This window comes from Spermophilus citellus (genome assembly GCF_964194105.1).
Source record: "Spermophilus citellus genome assembly, chromosome: 14".
Classification (NCBI taxonomy): domain Eukaryota; kingdom Metazoa; phylum Chordata; class Mammalia; order Rodentia; family Sciuridae; genus Spermophilus; species Spermophilus citellus.
This window is the reverse complement of record NC_138194.1, coordinates 44,191,009-44,214,298: the sequence shown is the minus strand read 5'-3', so window position 1 is coordinate 44,214,298 and position 23,290 is coordinate 44,191,009. Positions and strand designations below refer to the sequence as shown.

Here is a 23,290-nt window from a genome sequence, read left to right as displayed (position 1 = left end):
GGTGGTCAAGAAGCAGAGAGAGAGAGAGAGAGAGAGTCCACTTGCCAGATACAGATATACACCAAATGCCACAACCCAATTCCCACCTCCTCCAGGCACACCCCACCACCTCAGTTATCACTCAGTTAATCGCTATCAGGAGATTAAATCATTGATTGAGTTAAAACTCTTTCAACACAATCATTTCTCCCCTGAACCTTCTTGCATTTTCTCAAATGTAAGCTTTTGGGGGACACTTCACACCCAAACCATAACATTTTCCATCTTTTAAATAAAGTTTCTGATTTTCTGTAAGCTCTAAGGGAAGTAAGCCACCAGCTTTTAATGAAGACCTATATGTATTAAGGAATCCTATTAGTTATTAGATGTAATATGGGAAGATAGAGTAAACATATTTTTTTTCTTCAAATAATCCAGGTCTGGAGCAGAGACTATAAAGTGGTATGTATTGGACAAATAAAAGCTCTAGATAGCATTTTGTTTTTCATGCAGGTTATTATTGTTTCAAATTTGCATTAGTAGCTAACATTCACAACAAAGATGCTTTTCTTAAGGATTTGGTTATCTGACTTCCCATAAAAATATGAACATCTGATTTTTATAAGGAAAAATATATTTGAGTACTGGTAGAGGCAGTAAGACACAGTACACAGCAGGGAGAGGGTCAGAGTTAGGGTCTGGAAGCCCTGGGACTTAACCCTAGTTATGTGCTACTTTAGGCAAGTCACTATACCCTCCTGAAATTTGTTTTTATTTTCTTTAATAAAATGGTGATGCTGACACTGATCATTCAAAGGGATGGCAAGAAAACAAAAAGTAGATAAAATATATAAAGTGTTAAGGATCATAGTTGATAATAGTATGCTTACTATTGTTTTTTTAATGTTTGTATGAATGTTACTCATACTACTACTAACACTTACTGTTTTTTATTTTTCAATAAGCTTGTATTGTGTGCACATTTTTCTTTTTGATGCATAATGTAAGTTAGAGCCAGTCCAGTACACCAATAGCCTACAGATTAACTTTTTATATACATAAAAACTTATAATTTTTATATAAATTTCATTAAAGGGTACATCAATATTTAGGGTTAAAAACTATCTCAGACTTTCATACTCAATAATTATAATTGTTAGTATCTGTTCTATCAAATAATCAGAGATACAGACAGATTTATATATTTTGCTTCCTGTGGCATTATTCATAATAGTAAAAATATACATTATATATATATTGACTTATGGAAAACAGAAAACATTGATGCCAAAATATTAATAAGAATTGTTTGTTATGGGGTAATGATCTTTTTCTTTCTTTTTCTATGTATTTCCTAGTTAGTTTTTCATAGTGACTTGTATTATTTTTGTATAATGAATATTTTCAATAAAATTGAGAAACTTGATATTTTTAGATTAACCTCATATCACACATTTGAATCACATATACATTTCTGAAAAGTAGCTCTTGCAAATCTCCACCCCACACCCCATTCATCCTTCATTTTGCCTACTATTTTGCTAATTATTACAAAGTTTTCAAACTGTAGCAGCTAGACCTGCCTCTCTCATTCTGCCTTTATGACACTACTACCAACTAGTTTTGTTTTTATTTTCCCTAATGCCTGTTCCAACTCACTACGTCTTTCTAATCACCAATGAGCCTTCCTTGGAATTTTCTAAGGCCCTCTGGCACCTGAGACCCTGTTTCTTCCCTCAGGGCACAGTCTAACTCTCGACTCTCAAGTCACCAAAGTGGGGTTGACCAGTTGCCTTAGTGGTTCAGAATAAATATGGGGCCATCTGAGATCTAATATTCAGTCCTAGTTCCAAGAGGGTAGACTGGCCATACAATGATATTTTTTCAGGATCATGACTTTGGGCCACCAGATGTGGGATGATTCAAATCTTTTATATAGACAGAGGTCCCCAAAATATCTGTCTCCACATACTCTAAGATTACCTCTAATAACCCCATGAGTGTTCTTTCCCATAGTGTAACATCTGGAATGTATTCAACTATTTCTCATTTCAACCTCTATCCCCCACTATCCTGTCCACATGGCAGACACAGACATTGACATTTGTAAAATTTTATTGTTTATATAACTTATAATAATACATTATAAATACATTTATAATAGTAAAATTGTTCAATTTTGCTATTATATTTATACTATTATACTTTCTCAGTGTTGCTCAGTAACTGAAATACAAAAGCAAATGCAGTATTCCAGACTATAGAAATATGGATGATGTGACCTATATCATAGGAAGATCTCAGGGCTGAGGTGAAAGATATCAATTAAGGACAATAATTGTCACTGTAAAATAACGAGCAAAGGAATCCTTAACAATCTATATATTCTCTAGAAGCCTATAAAGATACAAAATCTTAGACAAAACTAAGTAGCTCTTACCCAAATTTTAGTAAATGCAATTTCATTATCAAGCTATTTTTTTAAGAATCATCTGATATTTCTAAATCATGCAGGCATAGTTGTGACATTTTGTATTTTAAATCTTGTTCTTGTATGACGTGGATTATGACTTATCCTTGAGGTGAAAGAAGCACAGAAAAGGAAGGGAGAATATCTTTGTGTGCTGTTTAAGAAACAGATAAAATGCTTATATAAAATTTTTATATGATGCCCACTGCCCCAATATTTTGGCTGTTTTTTCTCTTGAAGGTTCTTTTAGATTTCTGTATGATACCTTCCACAGAAGATAAGTCTTGCCGAGACTACCATGTAAGTTTATTTCATCTTGATAATTTAAATTTATTTTATTAAAATTCTTGGGAGAATATGAAAAACACAGTGCTATTATAGTTCTATATTCAATTGTGAATAGTATGGATTAGTTTCATTTGTCATATGATTGTATTTTCTGCTTGAAAGAATTTTCCCTTTATACTTTTCCACAAATATTTTAATGGTTTCTAATAGCACCATTAATGTTGTTTCTTATGTGGTTTTGTGTAAAGAATGAAGGTTTAAAAGATTTAAATGACTTTTTTAGAATTCTTCTTTTTTAATGGCTATGAGTTGTAAAGCAAACAAGTAATAGTTTTCCATAATATTTTTATAATAATTTAATTTTCTTTTCTCTACTTGAAATGACTCACTCTTCTTTGCATTAATTTTCAGCAGAATTGTAGACATATTTGATTTGTAAAGAACTACTTTTGGGGTCTATGCCAGAGTAACGGTAATTTTTTCTAAAAAATTTACCTCTACAGATTGAGTACAATTTCAGATATCTTCAGTGTCCATTGGAATTAACCAAACACACAACACCAATACAGGGTGTTATATATGAGCCTCTTTCAGTCCTCAATGTAAGTCTGTTATTTTCATTATCCAAGTAGTTTCTCTGTTTACATTTCAATGTCTGTGTCTGCCATGTGATCTAACCCTTAATTTTTTTTTAAATAAAGAAAACAGATATTTCTACCATTGCTGAAATTTCATTGACTTAAAGTTCCACACTTTAGTGAGAATGGTCATTTAAAACTTGACAACACACTTAGTATTTGCTCCCCACCACTGTTTACTTAAATATTCAAGAATTTCCTCCAGTTTAAACTAAAGGAAAATGCAGAATGTGACATTTTATAGCCATAGTTCCCAAGATCAGCCAGTAGCTGGGCTCTAAGATAAACTGTGACCTTTCAGAGGCTCAGATTCTTCCAGAGAAATAAATCCAATCTGGATCACTCTGCACACACAACATGGTCCAGGACTTCCCAAGGCTTGCTCTAAACAAGTTCTTATTCCAGAATTTAACCAGTGAATCAATTATGGCCATGCCTATGACCCATTACTGTCTTAATCAAGAGTCAGACTGGATACAGAGAAAACAGGCAACAGTAGAGTAATGTGAGCCCCTGGTTGAAAGGACAGTGGGACCAGCCCAGGCAACAACTATATACAAATACTGGCAACAACTTAAAATTTTGTGCATGCAAAACAAAAACAAAAAAGCAACATATTTGAGGATTGATTTTTCAAACATGGGTCTAAATACATGCTGTCTGATATGGTAGCTAATCACATGTGGTTACTTAAATGGAAATTAGTTTAAATTAAATTTTGTTTTCAATTTGATTACCTAAATTTCAGATATAAAATGTTGCCATCACCACAAAAGTTCTATTGGTCAACACGGGTCTGAATCAATGAAGAATTTTCATTCACTTTAAATAAATTCATTGTCCTACATGAAACCCTTTGGTATAGATCATAATATGAAATCTAGAAGAATCACTAAACACTTGGAATGTGAAAGCTGCACATAAATGGGGACTTTATGTAATGCACTCTATGCCCTCAGTGCTGGTGATAGCAAAGAGATCTTAGCTCTGCTAGGGTGTTTTATGTGTTGAAGTTGATATTATAGGTCAGAATCAATAACCAAGTAATTCAGTAGTACTCCATTATTGTGATACTTAGAAAACATTTTGTGAATATTTCTGCTATTCTTCTATGAGAAAAAAAAATTCTTCATTGTCTCTTCCACCAGAATGAGATGGGAAAAGTAAAATCTATATAGGATCTAAAAAGAAATATACTCTATTTAATAATGGGCATAGTATAATTTATATGAAATAGACTTATTTGAATAAATATACTCCCTACTCATTGAGTGTCTCATCAGCACATGATTATAGTGCCTTATAACTATAACTTCATAGTTATAAGTGAGCTGATGGGGGTTCTTCAAGAGGAGCAGCCAGTTTGGTATGGGAAATTATTGTGCTCAGAAGACTGAAAGTCTAGATGTAGTAACTGGGAGGCACATAAAATTGGGTACTGAGATTAAGGCAGATGAGCTTGCGGGAGGCTGTTTCATTAATGGTACATGCAGAGTGGGACCCCTTAAAACACTCCATTATCATAGCTATAAATATGTTGATATTTCAAGTCTTATTTATATTTAATTTGGGTGATATTTAAGCCTACAATGTGCTTATTTGCTTACAGTGGTAGATCTATCCCATTTGTCATTGATTTAAAACATTTTCAACACTTAGGAAGCATTTTTTAATAAGATTCTTTTAACTAAAACACATAGAAAACAAATATAATGTTTTTAATATTTAAAAACACTATGTATACAATATTATAATATTAAAAAATATATGGGCTGGGGATATGGCTGAACCGGTAGCGCGCTCACCTGGCACGTGTGCGGCCCAGGTTCGATCCTCAGCACCACCTACAAAGATGTTGTGTCCGCCGAAAAACTAAAAAATAAATATTAAAATTCTCTCTCTCTCTCTCTCTCTCTCTCTCTCTCTCTCTCTCTGTCTATTTAAAAAATATATAGTGTTTTTAAATATTAGGAATAGTTTAACTAGGCAAACTACTCTTACAAGTATTTTTTTCATGTTTTCATTTTAACTTGGAAAAATGTGTATATATAGTCACCTTACTCATTCTTTACTGTATGACTTTGCATAAGGTCAAGCCAACTAGAGATTCTGAAGACCTCATGAGCCTTTTCTAGGAATTCATTTTATCTAGGCTTGAATATGTAATCTTCTGTGATGAGGTTTGCTTGTTTCTATTAAAGACTTCCCCTGATATGTGTCTTACTGCAGCCTCTCTGTTGCTGCAGCAAGCCATGATGTCAAAGCACTGCTTGGTGTCTAATTTTGATACTGCAGGTTCTTTGGTGCTAGTCCAAGCCCCAGTGATCTGCTTTGCAGTCAGGTCCCCCTCCTGTTGCCTATTCCTATTGATGCTTAGATTCAGACTAAGTAAAAATCATTACCTGGGGAAGCCCCCCAAAACCAGAATATTGGATGTACATTTCACCTTCTTTCTCTCTCCCTGGGGAGAAGCCAGGAGTTGAAACTTTACTCCACCTGGCAGTTTACTGTGCCAGAAGAAGGGACTATAGCAAGCAAATGCCACCAATTCTCCTCCTATCATTGATGTGGTTCTTCTTGGCTTAATGCCTATCTGAAGTACAGGAACCATTAACTGGGTTCTGGATTCTCTAAGGCAGTGGTCCATGAATTGTTAAGTCAGTGTCTCCATGGAGGAAGGATGGTTTGAGTCTTCTTATTCTGCTTCTTGATGACTCCAGTTTGTGTATTTCTTGAATAATTAAAAAAATAATTTTTAAAAACATAGTCATATGATGCTTATGAAAACTTATGATTTGCATATTATTTTTAACTACTATTTATGTGTATTCTACTATCTATAATCCTTCTGAATAAAGGGCTAATTTTTTTAATGAAATGAATGAAGGTGTATTCCTTGTTAATTTATCCTTAAAGTCCATTATTTTTGTAACCCTGTGTAAGATTATAAAGCTCAAGGAATCTCAGTCAGAAATCAAAAGAGGCAAATTTAATCAAATAATCATACCTGTATAAATAATTCTTTCTCACTTGTATTTAAACATTTTTTACTTATTTTTTGACTTTTCAAATTTTCTAGTATAAGCATATGTTAATTTTATAATATTAAAATAAAGTTATAAAACTAGAAAAAAGCTCAAGCTTATGTTTAGTTGTTTAACATGATTGTATTTTTATGCTGCTTCCTTATTTCTTAGGTCATGGTTCAACATAACCGTATAGAGCTTCTCAATCATCCTGTGTGTAAAGAATATTTACTCATGAAATGGTAGGTATTGGGTAGTATTTCTTTTTTAAATGAGGTACCTATTAAATATATTAAAAGCTCTAAGCAATTATTTTAAATAATATTTTAATATTTTATAATTTGGAAAAGAAATTATTATCAATGGCAAATGTTAGCATTAAAATGCTGGCATTTTACATTTTTGACACTAAACAAATATTTGAGGGGTGTGAGAGAAATTTTGCCTAAGACTTGAAGAAGTGTGCTGGATCCTGCAGTTAGTTGACAATGAAGTGGGAGATGTGTTCTACAAGAAAGCATTCAACTGCCAGTCAGATCATATGGGCTGAAGTCTCTGCTCTTCCATTAATTGGAGAAACTTTAAGTGAATCACAATTTACTCAGAAGTTGAGATTCCTTCTTTGGTTGATAAAGTAAATTAGAAGATGTTTTTGGTTTTAAAATTCAATGAATTTACCAAATATATTTCTGAGAGATATTATAAATCTTTTCCTACAGGTATCCTGAGTAAGTATCTTTGTTTAAAATGACTCAATTATTTTTGCTTATTTATTTATAGGTGTGCCTACGGATTTAGAGCCCATATGATGAACCTCGGATCTTACTGTCTTGGACTCATACCTATGACCTTTCTTGTTGTAAATGTAAAGCCAGGAATGGCTTTTAACTCAACTGGAATCATCAATGAAACTAGTGACCATTTGGAAATATTAGACTCTACGGTATTTTCTAACTCCAACTCTTTCAAATAAAGGATAAAAATGTATTTTTCCTTAGTGATACCACCCCCATAATAAATCTGAAATATCAGGATTTTGATATGGTAAATAATCTATAGACTTTGCATATGGTACAAATTTCTTCAAAAATCCTTTGTGGAGTTAGAAGGAATATGATAGGTCAGTAAATGAATTCATAACTAATTTAAAAAGAATTGAGATATATGATCTATCTTGAATACCAAAATGTAATACTTTAACATATGTCTATATAATAGCAGATTTGTGGTTGCCAGGGACTACAGAGAGAAGGAATTGGGCAGAGATGCTTAATGGGCATAAGATTTCCATTTGGGACTGAAAAAGTATAGAACTAGTAGTGGTGATGGTGATATAGATTATGAGTTTGCTTCATGCCACCAAATTCTACATTTTAAAATATAAATGTATATATCAAATGTAAGGCTTTTAAATTAGCAAATTTATGTTATGTGCATTTTACCACAATTTTAAAAATGTAGAGGTCTGCAGATTTGTATCCTTTAGAATTCATTTGGCAATTTTTGAACATCTCTTAATAAGAACAATATGAAATGAGTATGTATCATCTTAGCTAAATGAGATGAGTATTTGTATCACAGTGTTTTTCTGTTTAATTCAAATGTGGGAAGTACCTACAAATGAAACAAAAGGAATACAAAATAAATACTTAGTAGTGGGACATGATGAAGCCACTAACATGTTGTTTTATTTTTTATCCTTTATAACTACTCGTCTTATATATTTTTCATTTCAGAACTCATATGCTATACAAATTTGTATGATTTTAGTTTTTTTATCAAGTATATTTGGATATTGCAAAGAAGTGGTTCAGATTTTCCAACAGGTAAATAACATGTTTCATATCTCTAAAGTTGCAAAATTTTTTAATATAAATAAACTACTTGATAAACAATTATTTGAACTAGTGTAATGTCATAATAAAATCACATAGCTTGGCTAATGTAGACCTTTAAAATAAGCATAAACTTTTCAGAAGTACATGATTTCAGGTAAGGTCACTATAGCTTTAATGTATCTGAGAAAGAGATATTCCATTTTTACTGATCTAGATGAATCTGACTGGCTACAAATGACCATTATGAATAACTTTCATATGTTTTCTCTTATATAATTTTTAATGTTTTGTTAAAATAATAGTTAGGTTTGAATTTGATCATTTTAAATATAATTTTTACAAATAATTTATCTGGCTGAAGGCTCAAATGGTTCTCTGTTTGAATTCTTTCCCTAATAGAAATTCTTTTCTTTATTGGATAAAATTTCAAGTTATAATAAAATTTGGAACATTTTTATGACATATTATTTTACTTTGTACTTTATATTTTCAAATGGTCACCAAGTTCAGATCAGACCCAAGTATCATGCAAATGATCTGCAGGTCCTTGCTTTGATAAATGTCTTGGATTCTTTATTTCTGTGTAGAGGTGTAATATTTTATTATTTGTCTTTTTTGTGGGTCATTTTGTGAATATTATTTTCTAATTCATATAGCTCTGAAACAGCACCTCTGTTTCTGTGAAAATTTTCTTTCTTGCATTGTGTCCCTGCATGCACAGATGTTTGCATTAATGAGTGCTCATAATAATGATGCTTTGCATTTATTTACTGTTATATATTACAAAGACTTTCATTTATATATTTTAAGTAAATTATCAAAATTTTGAGAGACTATCTTGTTCTACTTTACCTTAAGTGATTTAAGGTATATAACTTAATCTCTCATCATTTTTTCATTTTCTTAAAATGAAAATTGCAGATTATAGTTTAAATTGAACTATTAAGTTTATATGTTCTGACAGATTTGGTCTCCACATTTTCTTACTGATATTAAAATGGTCTATCCTACATGAAATTTAATGCCCCAAATATGAAATATTTTAACAATACCATTATGATTTGTTCTCATTTCCTGGTGAAATCTCTGAAGGTCTCAAACATGTTTAGAGGCAGACAGTTTATATGTATCCAGAGAGGGCCATGTTTTCCTATATGGACAGAGATCTCAGAAATTACTAAACCAACTTGACCCCTAGAGGTTACCTTATGATGGAATGGGCTCTGCAGGGTAAGCCCACAAACTTGTAGGAATTTCTTAGGCATCAGACTCTCATAGCACCAGGTCAATTGATGACTCTGGGCCATCTCCAACATTTTTACATACATACTTCGGGGGCCCAGGGACTCTGAAGCAACCCAGATGGCAGAAGGTGACTCCTTGGTCATTTGTAGACATATGTATGTGTGTGTGTGTATGTGTGTGTGTGTGTGTGTGTGTGTGTGTGTATATATATCCATAGATACCGGGTCTCTATATGTGATAATTGTGCATTATTGTCAATCCCAGAAAAGGAATTACTTTTTGGATTATAACAATGCCTTGGAATGGCTTATCTACACAACTAGCATCATTTTCGTGCTGCCCTTATTTGTTAATGTGCCGGCGAATGTGCAGTGGCAATGTGGAGCGATTGCGATATACTTCTATTGGATGAACTTCTTATTGTATCTTCAAAGGTAAAGCCAGTTTGAATTATTTCTATGTCCTTTAAACATTTTTAATATCAAATGCAAAACTATTTTAAATTACATGAATTTATAATGGACTTATTCCTTTTTTCCAGTTGTTTTAAAATATGAAGATATGTGTGTGTGTGTGTGTGTGTGTGTGTGTGTGTGTGTGTATAGCAGGGGATTGTGGAATTCAGAATGTAGACGAGGGTCTTTCAACCTCAGCACTATTGAACTTTTGGCTCAGTTAATTCTCTTTTGGTGTGTATGTATTTAGGGACTTGTCTTGTGTATTATAAAATGTTTGGCAACATTTCTGGATTCTACCCACTAGGTACTGATAGCACCTACCCCCATCTCTATTGTGACAGCCCAGATCTATCCAGACATTACCAAATGCCCCCTTAGTGCCAAATCTTCCTAGTCAAGAACCACTGAGCTAGGGAAATCTAGATTAAACGTAGGGAGTAAATGAGTGTACAAGTTCTGGCATTTCTTTCTTTACTTGATATTATTTGACAAACATTTACTTTGGGGTAAAATGTTCAAAATGAAATGATAAGCAGTATGGGAAATAAATGTGGTATTAAAAATAAAAGAAAAAATAAATCCAACTTCTCCCACTTATTGTTGTTCAATTCAATGTTATTTCACATTGCTTTTACAATAAATAAATGTTATGTCATTAATTTTCTATATAAAAGAAGTTTAAGCATTTTAATGAGCAACTTGCTAAAGATCTCTGCTAGTAAGTCAAGACTTAAGTATTTAACCAGTCTTCTGACTCCAGGGTTCATGCATTTTCCACTGTCCCATCCACATTACTGTCAGGAGCACAGTGATCTTGCACCTTGGTGAGACCCAGTGGCCCAGGAGGGTTCAAGTCAGGCTGCACAAGTGTCATTCCTTTTGTTCTGTCATATTCAGTGACCTTAGCAAGTTTTTCAACATCTCTGGGAGCTTAACTGAAGTCCTTTTCAAATTTTTAAAAATCTGTCTTATTTGTTGAGTTATACATAATACTCATATATATTTGTGAGCTACAATGTGATGTTTTGATTTTTGTCCGTATTGGGTAGTGACAGTTTTGACATCCTGTGATTCTCACTTTTGGTAAGTAATCTTTGGCAAAGGAGGAGAACAAGCTAGTAACCAGATGACACCCATTATCTGTCCAAATATTCTACCATGCAGGGTGCTGGGATGGGAAAACAAAAGGGGTCAATCCCAGAAAAGGAATTACTTTTTGGATTTGAATGCAAATCATGTATGGTGTGCCCTGTAACAGGGGCCTTCAAGAATACAGGCTCATTTAATCAGTCTCTGCTTGGTGCGTCACATGATTTATCTCTACAGTTTAGCAAGCATTTACCATGATTCTCTTTGATATTGGGGAGCTTCGGGGTTTTCTCTCCTACTTTGGTTGAAGTAACACATAGTGCTCAAGTGGAAAAATGATAGAAGGTAAACATTAACAAAAGGTGGGAGGAGAGTCATTTGATGAACAGCCTGAAGGTTAGGCTTATTATTCATACATTTTTATGTCTTTTTTTCCCAAAATGGACTCACTGGTCTCATCTATGAAACTATGCCTAATTTAATACATGATAAATATTGTCACTCAGTGAAATACACTCTGACCACAAAAGTGAAGAAATATAAAATTTTTATTTTTCTAGATTTGAAAATTGTGGAATTTTCATTGTTATGTTGGAAGTAATTTTGAAAACTTTGCTGAGGTCTACAGTCGTATTTGTCTTCTTGCTTTTGGCATTTGGACTCAGCTTTTATGTCCTTCTGAATATACAGGTGAGACAGTTGCATCAGTAATTGACTTCATCACTGTGAATATTAAAAATAGAATTATACTTAAACCTCAATTGCCTAGGAAATAAACAATATTTACCTTTTTCATCTTGGTATATCTTTTTAATGATATTTACTGAAGAAAAAAGTGGAAAAGGAGAAGTTTTCTATTATCAAAAAGTTTGCTTAAAATGTATAATGATTTGCCATATGTATGTAAAAGATCTTTTGGATAATTTTGCTACAGTTTATTAATATTTCTTATGAATACATTTTAGTAGCTACTTACCTATGACTTTTATTTTTTTAATTCATTTGGATTTGTTATATATGACAGCAGAATGCATTTCGATTCATGTTACACATACAGAGCACAATTTTTCATATCTCTGGTTGTACCCAACGTAGAGTCACACCATTCATGTCTTCATACATGTTCCTTGCCTATGACTTTTTAAAAAAGTATTCTGATTATATTTTCTGTCATTTTACTCTCCAGGAAATACATGTACATTATTCATATTTTGCATTTCATTTTGACCTTTCTGTCTTCTCTCAGGATGCCTTCAGCTCTCCGTTACTTTCCATAATCCAGACCTTCAGCATGATGCTAGGAGATATCAATTACCGAGATGCCTTCCTAGAACCATTTTTGAAGAATGAATTGGCATATCCATTTCTGTCCTTTGCCCAACTTATTGTCTTCACAATGTTTGTCCCAATTGTCCTCATGAATTTACTTGTAAGTAGCTTCTCTTTGTATTTTCTCTGTGTTGACCAAAATAATTATTCTTGGCTTCTTGGAAGTACCTCTGCTGGAGGGAGATAGATGTATTAATTTCATGTTGCTATAACAAATGTCTGAGGCAACTAATTTACAAAGAGAATAGCTTTGTTTAGCTCACAGTTCTGGAAGTTCAAAGGCACGATGTTGGTACTGGCCCAGTTCTGGTGTGGGCAGCAGTTGGTGACACATAATGGTGGGAACACACACAGGAACAAAACAATAACATCTCAAACTAGAGCAGAGACAGAGAAATAGTATGGGGGGGATCTCACAGTCCCTTTCAAGGACATGACCTCAATGACTTAAGGACCTCCACACAAGGCTCCACTTCTTAAAAGTTCACAGCATCTCTGAATACCATCACTCTGGGGACCAGGCCTTTACGTATGGACATCTAGGGGTCCATACCAAAGCAATGGAAAATGGGATACTACAAAATCTATCATTCAGTACTTACATGGTGCCTGGGGTATACCAGGGACATCAGGAGGCTCAGGGAGTGCATGCATTCATTTGACAAATAATTGCCAAGAATCTACTATATGCCAAATACTGTTGCTGGTTCTTGGAAAAAGTAGTGAATAAAACAGATCAATACCTGGTTCTTATATGATTAGAAATCAGTCATAAAGTAGGTAATAATGAATAAATATGTAGGATAATGTAATGGAGGTAATACATGAAGGTAAAGAAGTAGAAAGTTGAGTAAGATAATAAAGATGATGGTATGAGTTTCTTGGAGTTGGAGAGGGTCTCAGAGAATAGGCAAAGACCTTTGTAGAGTGTACTGTCTTTACCCTTGAATTTCTCAGACCAGAGATTCAAGTGGGGAAGAGACTGTCCTGCAGAGGCTGTTAGCTGCATTCAGATGCCTCCTTAACCAAGTCAAAGTCTAGATACCTTCAGCAGACAGAGGAGTGCTTTTCACATTGAATTTTCTAGAGAATTTTCTCAAATCATGAGCATCTTGACTGATGGATTTTAGTCCTATGAAAATTCTAATTGGCATGAAGGGAATTGTTAACCCTTATCAATTTGCACATATATTGTTTCAGTTTTTCTTTTTCTTTTCTTTTTTTTTTTTTTTTTTTTTTTTTTGGTTGTTGCTGTGACTAAAGGATCTGACCAGAACAATTTTAGAGGAGGAAAAGTTTATTTGAGGGTTCATGGTTTCAGAGGTCTTAGTCCATGGAAGGCTAGTTCCATTCCTCAGGGCTTGAGGTGAGATTGAACATCAAGGTGGGTCAGGGTAGTGAAGAGAAGCAGCTCACATCACAGTGATAAGGAAACAGAGAAAGAGACTCCATTCTCCAGATACAATATATACACCAAAGCTACACCCTAATTTCCACTTCTTCCAGCCACACCTTACCCCTTTAGTTATGGCTCAATTAATCCCTATCAAGGTATTTATTCACTGATTAGGTTAAGACTCTTACAACCCAATCATTTCCCTCTGAATCATCTTGCATTGTCTCACTCATGAGTTTGGGGGGACCCCTCACATTTAAACCATAACATATGCGTATGCACTCTACTTGCTTCTTCTGCATCTGATTCGGTAACACAGACTATGTTAGGCATTGTTTCTGGAAAGAAATAAATAATGCAGACTCCTTAGTGTTTTGATTCACTTATCTGATACAAAAACGTATCTGATTTTTTTTATCCTTGAAAAATAAAGGATAGTGCTAGGAATCATAGAGGATGATATAAGCCCACATTCTTCTCTTATAATGGCTTATGTTTGGGAAGATGACTATTCACAAGATAATTTGGATTACCTGTAGTACAACTTTTCACCACCATGAAGATGCATGCACCCAGCTCCCACTGAGCATCTCTACCTGCATGTCCCGAGGGAAAATCAAACCCCACAGAGTCAAGACAAAAGCCATCTTTCCTTCCAAATTTGTTACTACCTTGAAGTAACATCTCCTAATGGTCTTAGAACATGAAAAGATTTTCTTGACCACCCCCCCACCACTTTCCCTCATTCCTTTCCATGATTATTTATCTCCTATGTCTACTCCGCTTGGCTTTCACCCTTGACATTTGAGATTCTCTAAGTTGCTGCCTACTGCTGCTCCTCTGTCTAACCCTTCCTACACACTTTCACTACAGAGATGGCTAATGAAAATCTGGACCTGCCAATGTCTCTCATTTTTGTCCTATGACTCTTTAAAAGCTTCAATATAGCATGCTCCCAAGCATCCCTGTGATTTTGATCTGATCTTACCCAAAGTCTACCCTTCCTAGGAGTGTGCCAGCTTCCTTCATGCCTCCTGGACTCTCACAAGCTCTTCCTTTTGCCTGGAAAACTGTCCCTCCATGAGTTAACTCAAAGCTTTCAAAACTCAGCTTAACTGTCATCTCTTCTGGGTAGAATTCCCTTACCAATGCTCTCACCGCCCCCTCATTACTTTAATCTGAATTGGGCACTGCCTCTTCAAGTTATCATGATTTTGAGGACACAAATTAGAGATAATAAAATCTTCTTTCTTGGGGTTTATGAAGATTACATTAGCTAACACAAAACACTTTAAATGGTGCTTGGCACATGATAAGCATCCAACGAATAATAACTATTAATAGTTGATAATTGATCTGTTTTGTGTCTCACATTTCAGAGCCCAGGCAAGCATCTGAAATGTGTGAAGAAGAAAATATGAGATGATCAGTTTTGATCTAGGCTGGTATAACTTGGACAGAACCCCCATCTAAAGACTTGCTCATCTAAAACAAAAATCCTGACAAATAAAACCTATTTGCTGAGCATGTATTGCTCTCAATGCCAGTTTGCAATTTCTAGAATATATTCTCACACTGTTCATTCGTTCAGCAAATATTATATATAAACTATATATATATATATATATATATATATATATATATATATATATATATATATAGTTTACAAAACACTGGACATATAGCAATGACCAGACAGACAAAGTTCTTCTCTTGTGGAGATCTTGGGCTTTCAACTCCCTCAGAGCAGTCACTGGCTTTCCATTCTCTGAGGCAGCATCCAGGATGCCAGCTCAGTATAGACTGGACTAAGCACCTAAAAAAAAATAAATAAAAGAATGAGTCAATTTAATTAGATTGAGTAGATCTAAATCAACAGCTTCCGATTACCTGATTCTATCTAGTCACGGATTTCTAGAGGGATTTCTCACCAGAGTTTCACCTACCTTCTTCTTCCAAACATGTGAGATATAAATCCTTATTCCCTAAGATTAATGTTTTAACTTTCTCATGTTGGCAAGTCACTTTTATATGCCTTAGTTAAACTAAATACCTGGAATTGCCAACCATGTTGCATGGCTACCCCCAGTCGCATTTGATATCATATCCTCCCTGTTCTCTCCAAAAAGAACATGTTTTTATCTTAAAATGGATTGCAGATTAATCTGTAATGTCTTAAGCTTTTATGATAACAGTTAAGATCATTGTACTGAAGACAGTACTTGGCACATGATAAACATTCAATGAATACTGAATACTCTTGCAAAGGTATATGGGGTTTGCAGTTTTGTGTAAGGTATATTAGCAAAGCATTACACAGCCATTGCTAGTAGATCACATGCCCACTCCTCCACTTTGGCCAGAGAGACCTTGCTGAAGTCTGAATGGTTACAACCCCTGCAAAAGTTACATGTTGACGCCTCATCAACAAGGTGATAGTCCTAGAAGGGGCCTTTGGGAGGTGATTAGTGCATAATGGCAGAGTCCTTATGAAAAGGATTTGTGCCTGTTTAAATAGGATGTGAGAAGCTTGTTGGACTCTTATGTCCTCTACTACGTGAGAACACATAGAAGCCATTCTAGGAGGAATCACTGAATCAGCTAGTGCCTTCATTCAGGAGACTTTTCAGCCCCCAGAACTGTTAACAGTACATTTATGTTATTTCTAATGTACTCAGTCAAAGATCCGGATGTAGAAGCCTAAATGGACTAAAACAGTGCATTTTTAGATGGGTCATAATTAAATTTTATGTTGTACTTCAGATCGGTTTGGCAGTGGGGGACATTGCTGAGGTACAGAAACATGCATCATTGAAGAGGATCGCTATGCAGGTAAGTATTATATTTAAAGCTTACTGAAATGAACAGGGTCATAATTATTTGCATATAAGAATAGCAGATTTTCTGAGAACACATATTTATATCCCTATTTATTATGAATATTTTCTCAATACTGAGGAGTTATATCCTGTGTCTGCTTGCGTGTTCACTGGCATACCTGCTGTAGTCAGAGCTATTGAGAATGATGAAAAATGTTCCAGAACAATCTAAGCAGAGAAATGGAGACACTACCTGAGCCTCTTTATGACAACATGTGGCCATACACATAGCTAGTAGCTAGACCAAGAACATCACTGGTCTGTGGTGTTGTGTATTGTCACAGACCAGCTGTTCAAAAGAGCTCCTGATATTTTGGCATGGGTGCCCACAGCAGGTTTTATATGTAAGTTTTGATTGTATCCATGAGGCTTTTGTTCTTGTGTGATATCCCTGTCATTTTTCTAGATAATTTGATGTAAATTTTGCTATAGTCAAAGGTTTTTGCATAGGTCCTTTGCTACTGAGTCTTATGAGGTAGTTTCCTATCACACAACACAGTTATTTCTATGCTCTTTATTGATTTATCTTTAAATTTCAATTTGAAGTGAGAATATTTGATGCTTAAAAAATATCAGAATATCAGTAATTTGTACCCATTTAGAATTTAGGCCAGTTTAAGCGAAAGAAAAGCCCGTGCTAAAATGTAACTTTATTCAAAAAACAATGTTTCAGCACATGGTATGTATATTGTATAGTATAACTTAGCATGAGAACCCAGAGGAAATAAAAGGATGTGATCTATGACTTATATTAAGCTGTGCCTAATATCATAGAACTACACATTCAGAGAAAGAAAGATCAAAACTCAACTGAGAACTATCCTTAAACTTTACACTGTATGACTTAGCTGTGTGTGTACAGAGAGTGTGGGACATATAGGGACCAAAAATAAGTGAATTTAAAGATTACCATGTACAGAAAATAAATGCAAAAATAATTAAGGGAAACTACATAGAGAAGATGAAATGAGTGAGCATTGAGAGATGGTGGGCTTTAAAAAGGCAGTGAGTGCTGGGCCCAGTAATCCCAGCAGCTCAGGAGGCTGAGGCAGGAGGATTACAAGTTCAAAGTCAGCCTCAGCAAAAGTGAGGCTGTTAAGCAACTCAGTGAGACCCTGTGTCTAAATAAAATACAAAATAGAACTGGGGATGTGGCTCTGTGGTCGAGTGCCTCTGAGTTCAATCCTCAGTACCCCCGCCCCCAAAAAAGGCAGTGAGACTGTTCCAAAAAGGAGGGAGGAAGTGAGAACAAAGACCCAAGGCATAACTAGGGGAAGCAGGTGAGGTACTGTTACGAGGGCTTCTTGCCTGAAGTATGGATCATGTGAAAGGTCATGAGGTTGTTGCAGCTGAAAAGGGCTTTGTTCACAAACAGCAAAGAAAAACCTTCACTTTGAAATAAAAGGCAGAAAATGACAAAGTACTTTGAGTTATCTTGTTAATGATTAGAGTTATTATCAGTCTTCACAAAATAAAAATGGTATTTGAGATGATCTGCTGTTATCTAGGCTTAGTGGGGAAAGACTGAAAAAAAGAAAGAGCTAATGGTGTATTAGGACTCGAAGAAAGATGGGGTGCAGGGCTCCAGGTAGGTGGATAGGAGAGGGGATAGATAAACCCCAACATGCCTCTTAACTGCCCTAATAGTGCTTTAAAACACCAGTGGAAATAAATTTTAAAAAATAATATAGACAACAGCGCTAGATAAAATGTTCTAGGAAAACCCACTGAAGTACAGGGTCAGGAGGGCCGAGCCGAAAAGTGTGATCCGACCTTGTGTTTATTCTGGTCCCTGAAGGCAAACAGCACAAAGCTTAGGACCTTTTTTGGTCCTTGTTTTGGATCAACAACAGCATTGACTAGAAAGCTAGGATGGCCCTTCTCTTCTTTCCCTTGAGTTATTTTAAAGCAATTCTTTATAACCATTGTGAAACCACTGCTTGCAACCCCTCCAGGACCATACTTGAGAGAGTCAGTTTGGTAATTCCTATAAAGTTAATAAACAGGGGTTTTGCACACCATGTCCTCTCTGTTGGCAAACTCAAGACTTGAATAAATTGACTTTGAGTAAATAAATAATAACATGTAGCCTCTACAAAATAAATATGGCAGGGGGAAAGGAATATTACCCTAAAGACCCAAGGGGACAATAGGAACTCAGAAAAAGTATTATAGAAAAATCAAAGAAAATACCTCACTGGTATTGTTAGCACAGTACAAGAAAACATAATTTTTCTCGAAGCTGAAGTTAACATGTAGGAAGTTGGGGGGTGGGGTAAGCACCATAAAAATAGCAGGGAAGTCAGACAGAGTCTTATAGGGGTCAGTGGGGACTACAATTCTAAGCAGTACAATCCGGGAAGTTCCTACCATCTCACCATTTATGACTATCAATCACCTAAACACCCAGGTATTGAAAAACATATGGTCATAGATGAGAAAGCAAATCTTTCAAATCTTCCGCTCTGTGGAAGTTACGATAAACATTTTTAAGCAATTGACACAAAGGTTATAAAAAAGCGGAAATATGAATTTGGCCAACACAAAAGGAAAATTTAAAAAATAAAAAAAAATAAAATAAATGAAAGCTCAAAACAGAATCATTGAGATAAAATATTATACCTTCCCAAATAGAAATTTCTATCATTTTGCACCTGATAGCATAGCATAAAAATTCACCAAATACTCTTGGACATACTAGATCTATTTTTTTTTTTACTCTTTTCCGTTATGTTCCCCAGGTTAAGCACCTCATCCTCTCCCTTCTACATTCATACCATTGCTCTCCCCAGCTGTGACATTGGTAGTATTGTAATGCTCCAAGAGCACAGACTGTCTGTTTCTTCTTTATACCTCCAATGTTGATCACAGTCCCTGAAAACTAAACACCTGCTGACCTACATTGGATTATTCCCTTAACAGCTTGTCCCCACCCCAAAAGATTGCTTCCCTTGTCCTGTGGGTGGATGAGGGAGGGGAAGAGGTGGAGGCAGGTGACTGAATAAGGGCTGAGGAATCCTAGCCAGCCCAGCTCCTGTGCATACATTAGGACACAGGAATCAGTCTTTATTTTTCTGTACTCATGATTACATCTATGTAATATAAGTTTTCCAGATATTAATTAATGAGTCTATCAATAAATCCAAAATACACTTTAGGTGGAACTTCACACCAGCTTAGAGAAAAAGCTACCACTCTGGTTCTTACGTAAAGTAGATCAGAAGTCCACCATCGTGTATCCCAACAGGCCCAGAGGTGGGAGGATATTGGTAAGTACACTGAACCAATAGCAGCATATGCAACATGATGCTTCATCCTTGTGATATCCATTGGTGCCTTGTTATAGCCTCTGATTCTGCTCTGCTTGTGGGAAAGAAGCAGTTGTAGGGATGATGATGGTGATGCTGCTGATAATGATGATTAAAATATATGATTAACACAATGTGAAAATGACAGTCAGTGGGCAAGGAGACTTGTTTTTTTTCCAGGTAGCTCATCCACAGCATCAGAATTAAATATGCCCATGTCCTGGGAGAACAGACAGGTGACAGACCAGTCATAGCCTTTTAGTATCTTATTTTTCATATTATAGGTATAACTTATTTCTTTTTCCTAGTCACTTGCCACTTGGAAGATTTCTGTGTACATTATGTGCATATATGTGTGTGTATATGTCTATACATAGAGCACACAATAAAGAACACACATAAACACACACACACACACACACACGGAGAATGTCCACTGTATAAAATACACAAAGTGATCAAAGACCAAGCAAGACCATTGCCTTCTCAAGGACAAGGGAACATATCAACAGCCAGATGTTCTGGGTGCTAATCCTGACCATGCTGGGCTCTCCCATCTCTCTGACTGTTCTTCCTGAGTTCTTTGCAGTTCTTTTTTCCTTGTGGAGTCCTAAAATGGTCAAGTGTGATCTATAAATTATCTAGGCTTTATTCTCACTTCACACTAACTCCCATCCTGTTTCACACAAGTGAATTGCAATTGCTAGCTGCACACTAAATATCTTCATTTCTCCAGCTGAGAGCTGCCTTTGAGCTCCAGACCCCTATATCCAGCTGCCTACTTGACATTTCCACTACCTGTCTTGAAGCTACTTCAAACTTGGCATTACAAAACCAACCTTCACTCTTGCATGTCTCACCCGCTCTTCACATCCCCTATAGAAACATAGCGAGAAAGTTCTATCCTCCCCTAAGGTCTTCATTGCAATTCATGTCAACACTATTCATTTCCTTATGTCATCCTTGACATCTTCTCTCCTTACCCCTCTCTCTTACATTTGGTACATTTAATTTTCTGAGAGACCTATGCAAGTAGCCATGTTCTCCTGCCTGAGCTCCTAACATGATCTTGTTCTTGGCCTTTTACATCTGCCTTTGACCTTCTCCAGTCCACCCATGGTTTAATGGACACTAAGCTGAGTGTACAACTCATTGGTAGGGCATGCGCCTTCTGCACCAGGCCTGAATTTAATCTCCCCCCCCCCAATAAAAAAAGAACACTAAATCAAAACAAAATTCATGAAAAATCATGTTTCGGAGACTTTCCTATATGAAATTTATTCATTAGTTCAATCATGTCAGATAATGGTGTGGAGCAGTTTTAAAGAATCAGTGAATCTTGTGTGAAATACCAGCACCCATAAAGGGCATTTTTCATGAGAATTTATAGAATGATCCAGTTTAGCTCTTTCCTAAACAATTACCCACCCATTTTATGCTGTCTGTATTATTTTACAAGTTTTTACTTTTCTTTTATATATGACTTCATCTTATAACTTTGTACAGGGCTGTTTCTCACAGTAAACTGGGAGCTTTCTGTAGGCCGTAGCTGTGGCTTATGAACAGGTGTGCTTAGTGAACCTGGCTCAGTGGCTGAATATTGGTACATTCTCAGGAAATAGTTCCTGAAGTGAATTCAACCTGAGTAACTATTTTATTTTATCCCACAGCGTTTATTTCATTACCTTTTTGGTAGCCATGAAATAAGACAAGAAATATCAAACACTGATACATGCTTAGAAATAGAAATGTTGAAACAGAAATACCGGTATGTATCTTTTTCCTTCTAACTATATTTGAGAATTTAAAACTCTTAAATAATAATATTATAGTATTATATTTATATTGTGTATTGGTCTTTATTTCCTATATGAAGCCATGTTTTTTTGACTGATACAGCTAGGGTATTGAGGATCATGAGACTTTTTTTAAGACTCAAAAACTCATTTGGCTGCTGATCACTGGTTTGCCATTATCTAAGGATAAGGGAGTAAAAGTTAAAATGGTGATTTCCTGATTCTCAGGGGCAATATTATAAACTGCATTTGTCATGAGCTGTCTGAATACATTAAGCAAAGCTCTGAAAACCTTTGAGGATCTGTGGAGTAGCTGTGTCATAGACAGTAGTTAAGCACAAGGGCTTTAGCATTAGTTTACCTTTTTAAACCTCTAATTAACTATTTACTAGCTCTGTGATCCTGGAAAAATTGCTTAACCTTTCTGTGCAATTAGTTGCTTGTCTGTAAGCTAGGAACAACAGTAACAACAACTAGCCATGGACTAGTGTTGTACTTTGGGAAAATCACTTATACTTCAATGCAATGTATTCTTTGGGAGGGCCGTGACTATCAGAGAGCTATAATCTGTACCCAGTGAATTTAGAACATTGCTGGAATGTTCTACAGTGCCTCCTATACTCAGAAGGGCTCAAAGAAGAGCTGACAATAAACTCATAAAACGTGTGTTCTTTTAGGCTGAAGGACCTCACTTCTCTCTTGGAGAAGCAGCATGAGCTCATCAAACTCATTATTCAGAAGATGGAGATCATCTCTGAGACAGAAGATGAGGATAACCACTGCTCTTTTCAAGACAAGTTCAAAAAAGAGCGGTTGGAACTCATGAGTAGCAGATGGAATTCAGTGTTGAGAGCAGTCAAGACAAAAACACAGTGCCTGGAGCCCAGACCCTGAGTGGGGTTTCTTATGAGGGTACATGACTCACTGCATCTAAGTTCACCTAGAAAGAGTGAGGAAGGAGCAGAAATCTGATTGATGCCACTCCATGGGAAACAGTGGTTCCTGCATTCTTTGTCAAAGTCAATTATTTCTCTCTATTCTTATTTTCTGCCAATCACTAGGTATTGAGAATATCTTTGCAGATATGTTCAAGCTGACCTTTAATGAAAGGTAATATCATCCTTTGAATGAATAGAAAACTTATTTGTTAGAACACACATTTAAGGATAAAGGAGTAATAAATGTATTAACTATTAAGCTAGAATGCAAATGGCAATACTGGATTCCTGCTTGATAATTATATAACATGAGATAACTTAGTTAATAGTCCCAAGAACTAGATTGAGTTCTACCATGTGGAAAGCTTTTCTGTGTTACAAGAACTTTTGGTTGCACATCGTGTACTGAATGTTCCGACTGTGGTAAACAGCCCAACCCTTCTTGCTGATGTTACTTTGAGCCATGTATTTGAAGTCCAAATTAGAAGACCTTATGCTATGCATGAATTGTGTTATAGATAATGTGTCATTTCTGTATATTTTGTTTTCCTGTGATCACAATAAATATAAAACCTGTGTAGTCATTCCTCAGCAATTGTGGTACAAACTTTTT

The 23,290-nt window shown here is 35.4% G+C and overlaps 1 protein-coding gene across 1 annotated transcript in view; it reads left to right on the top strand.

Moving 5' to 3' along the window:
- The window catches only part of TRPA1 (transient receptor potential cation channel subfamily A member 1), a gene marked incomplete at its 3' end in the record, with an annotated part of 48,853 nt that extends 26,220 nt beyond the window's left edge, over positions 1 to 22,633 (top strand). Inside the window, exons 17-28 of the mRNA XM_081266358.1 lie at positions 2,690 to 2,749; positions 3,241 to 3,339; positions 6,573 to 6,643; positions 7,182 to 7,344; positions 8,138 to 8,227; positions 9,749 to 9,918; positions 11,592 to 11,721; positions 12,278 to 12,460; positions 16,520 to 16,588; positions 19,794 to 19,904; positions 21,614 to 21,711; positions 22,417 to 22,633. Of these exons, the coding sequence (XP_081122484.1) occupies positions 2,690 to 2,749; positions 3,241 to 3,339; positions 6,573 to 6,643; positions 7,182 to 7,344; positions 8,138 to 8,227; positions 9,749 to 9,918; positions 11,592 to 11,721; positions 12,278 to 12,460; positions 16,520 to 16,588; positions 19,794 to 19,904; positions 21,614 to 21,711; positions 22,417 to 22,633 (1,461 nt within the window). The remainder of the gene's footprint in view (positions 1 to 2,689; positions 2,750 to 3,240; positions 3,340 to 6,572; positions 6,644 to 7,181; positions 7,345 to 8,137; positions 8,228 to 9,748; positions 9,919 to 11,591; positions 11,722 to 12,277; positions 12,461 to 16,519; positions 16,589 to 19,793; positions 19,905 to 21,613; positions 21,712 to 22,416) is intronic.
- Positions 22,634 to 23,290: the final 657 nt, after the last annotated feature.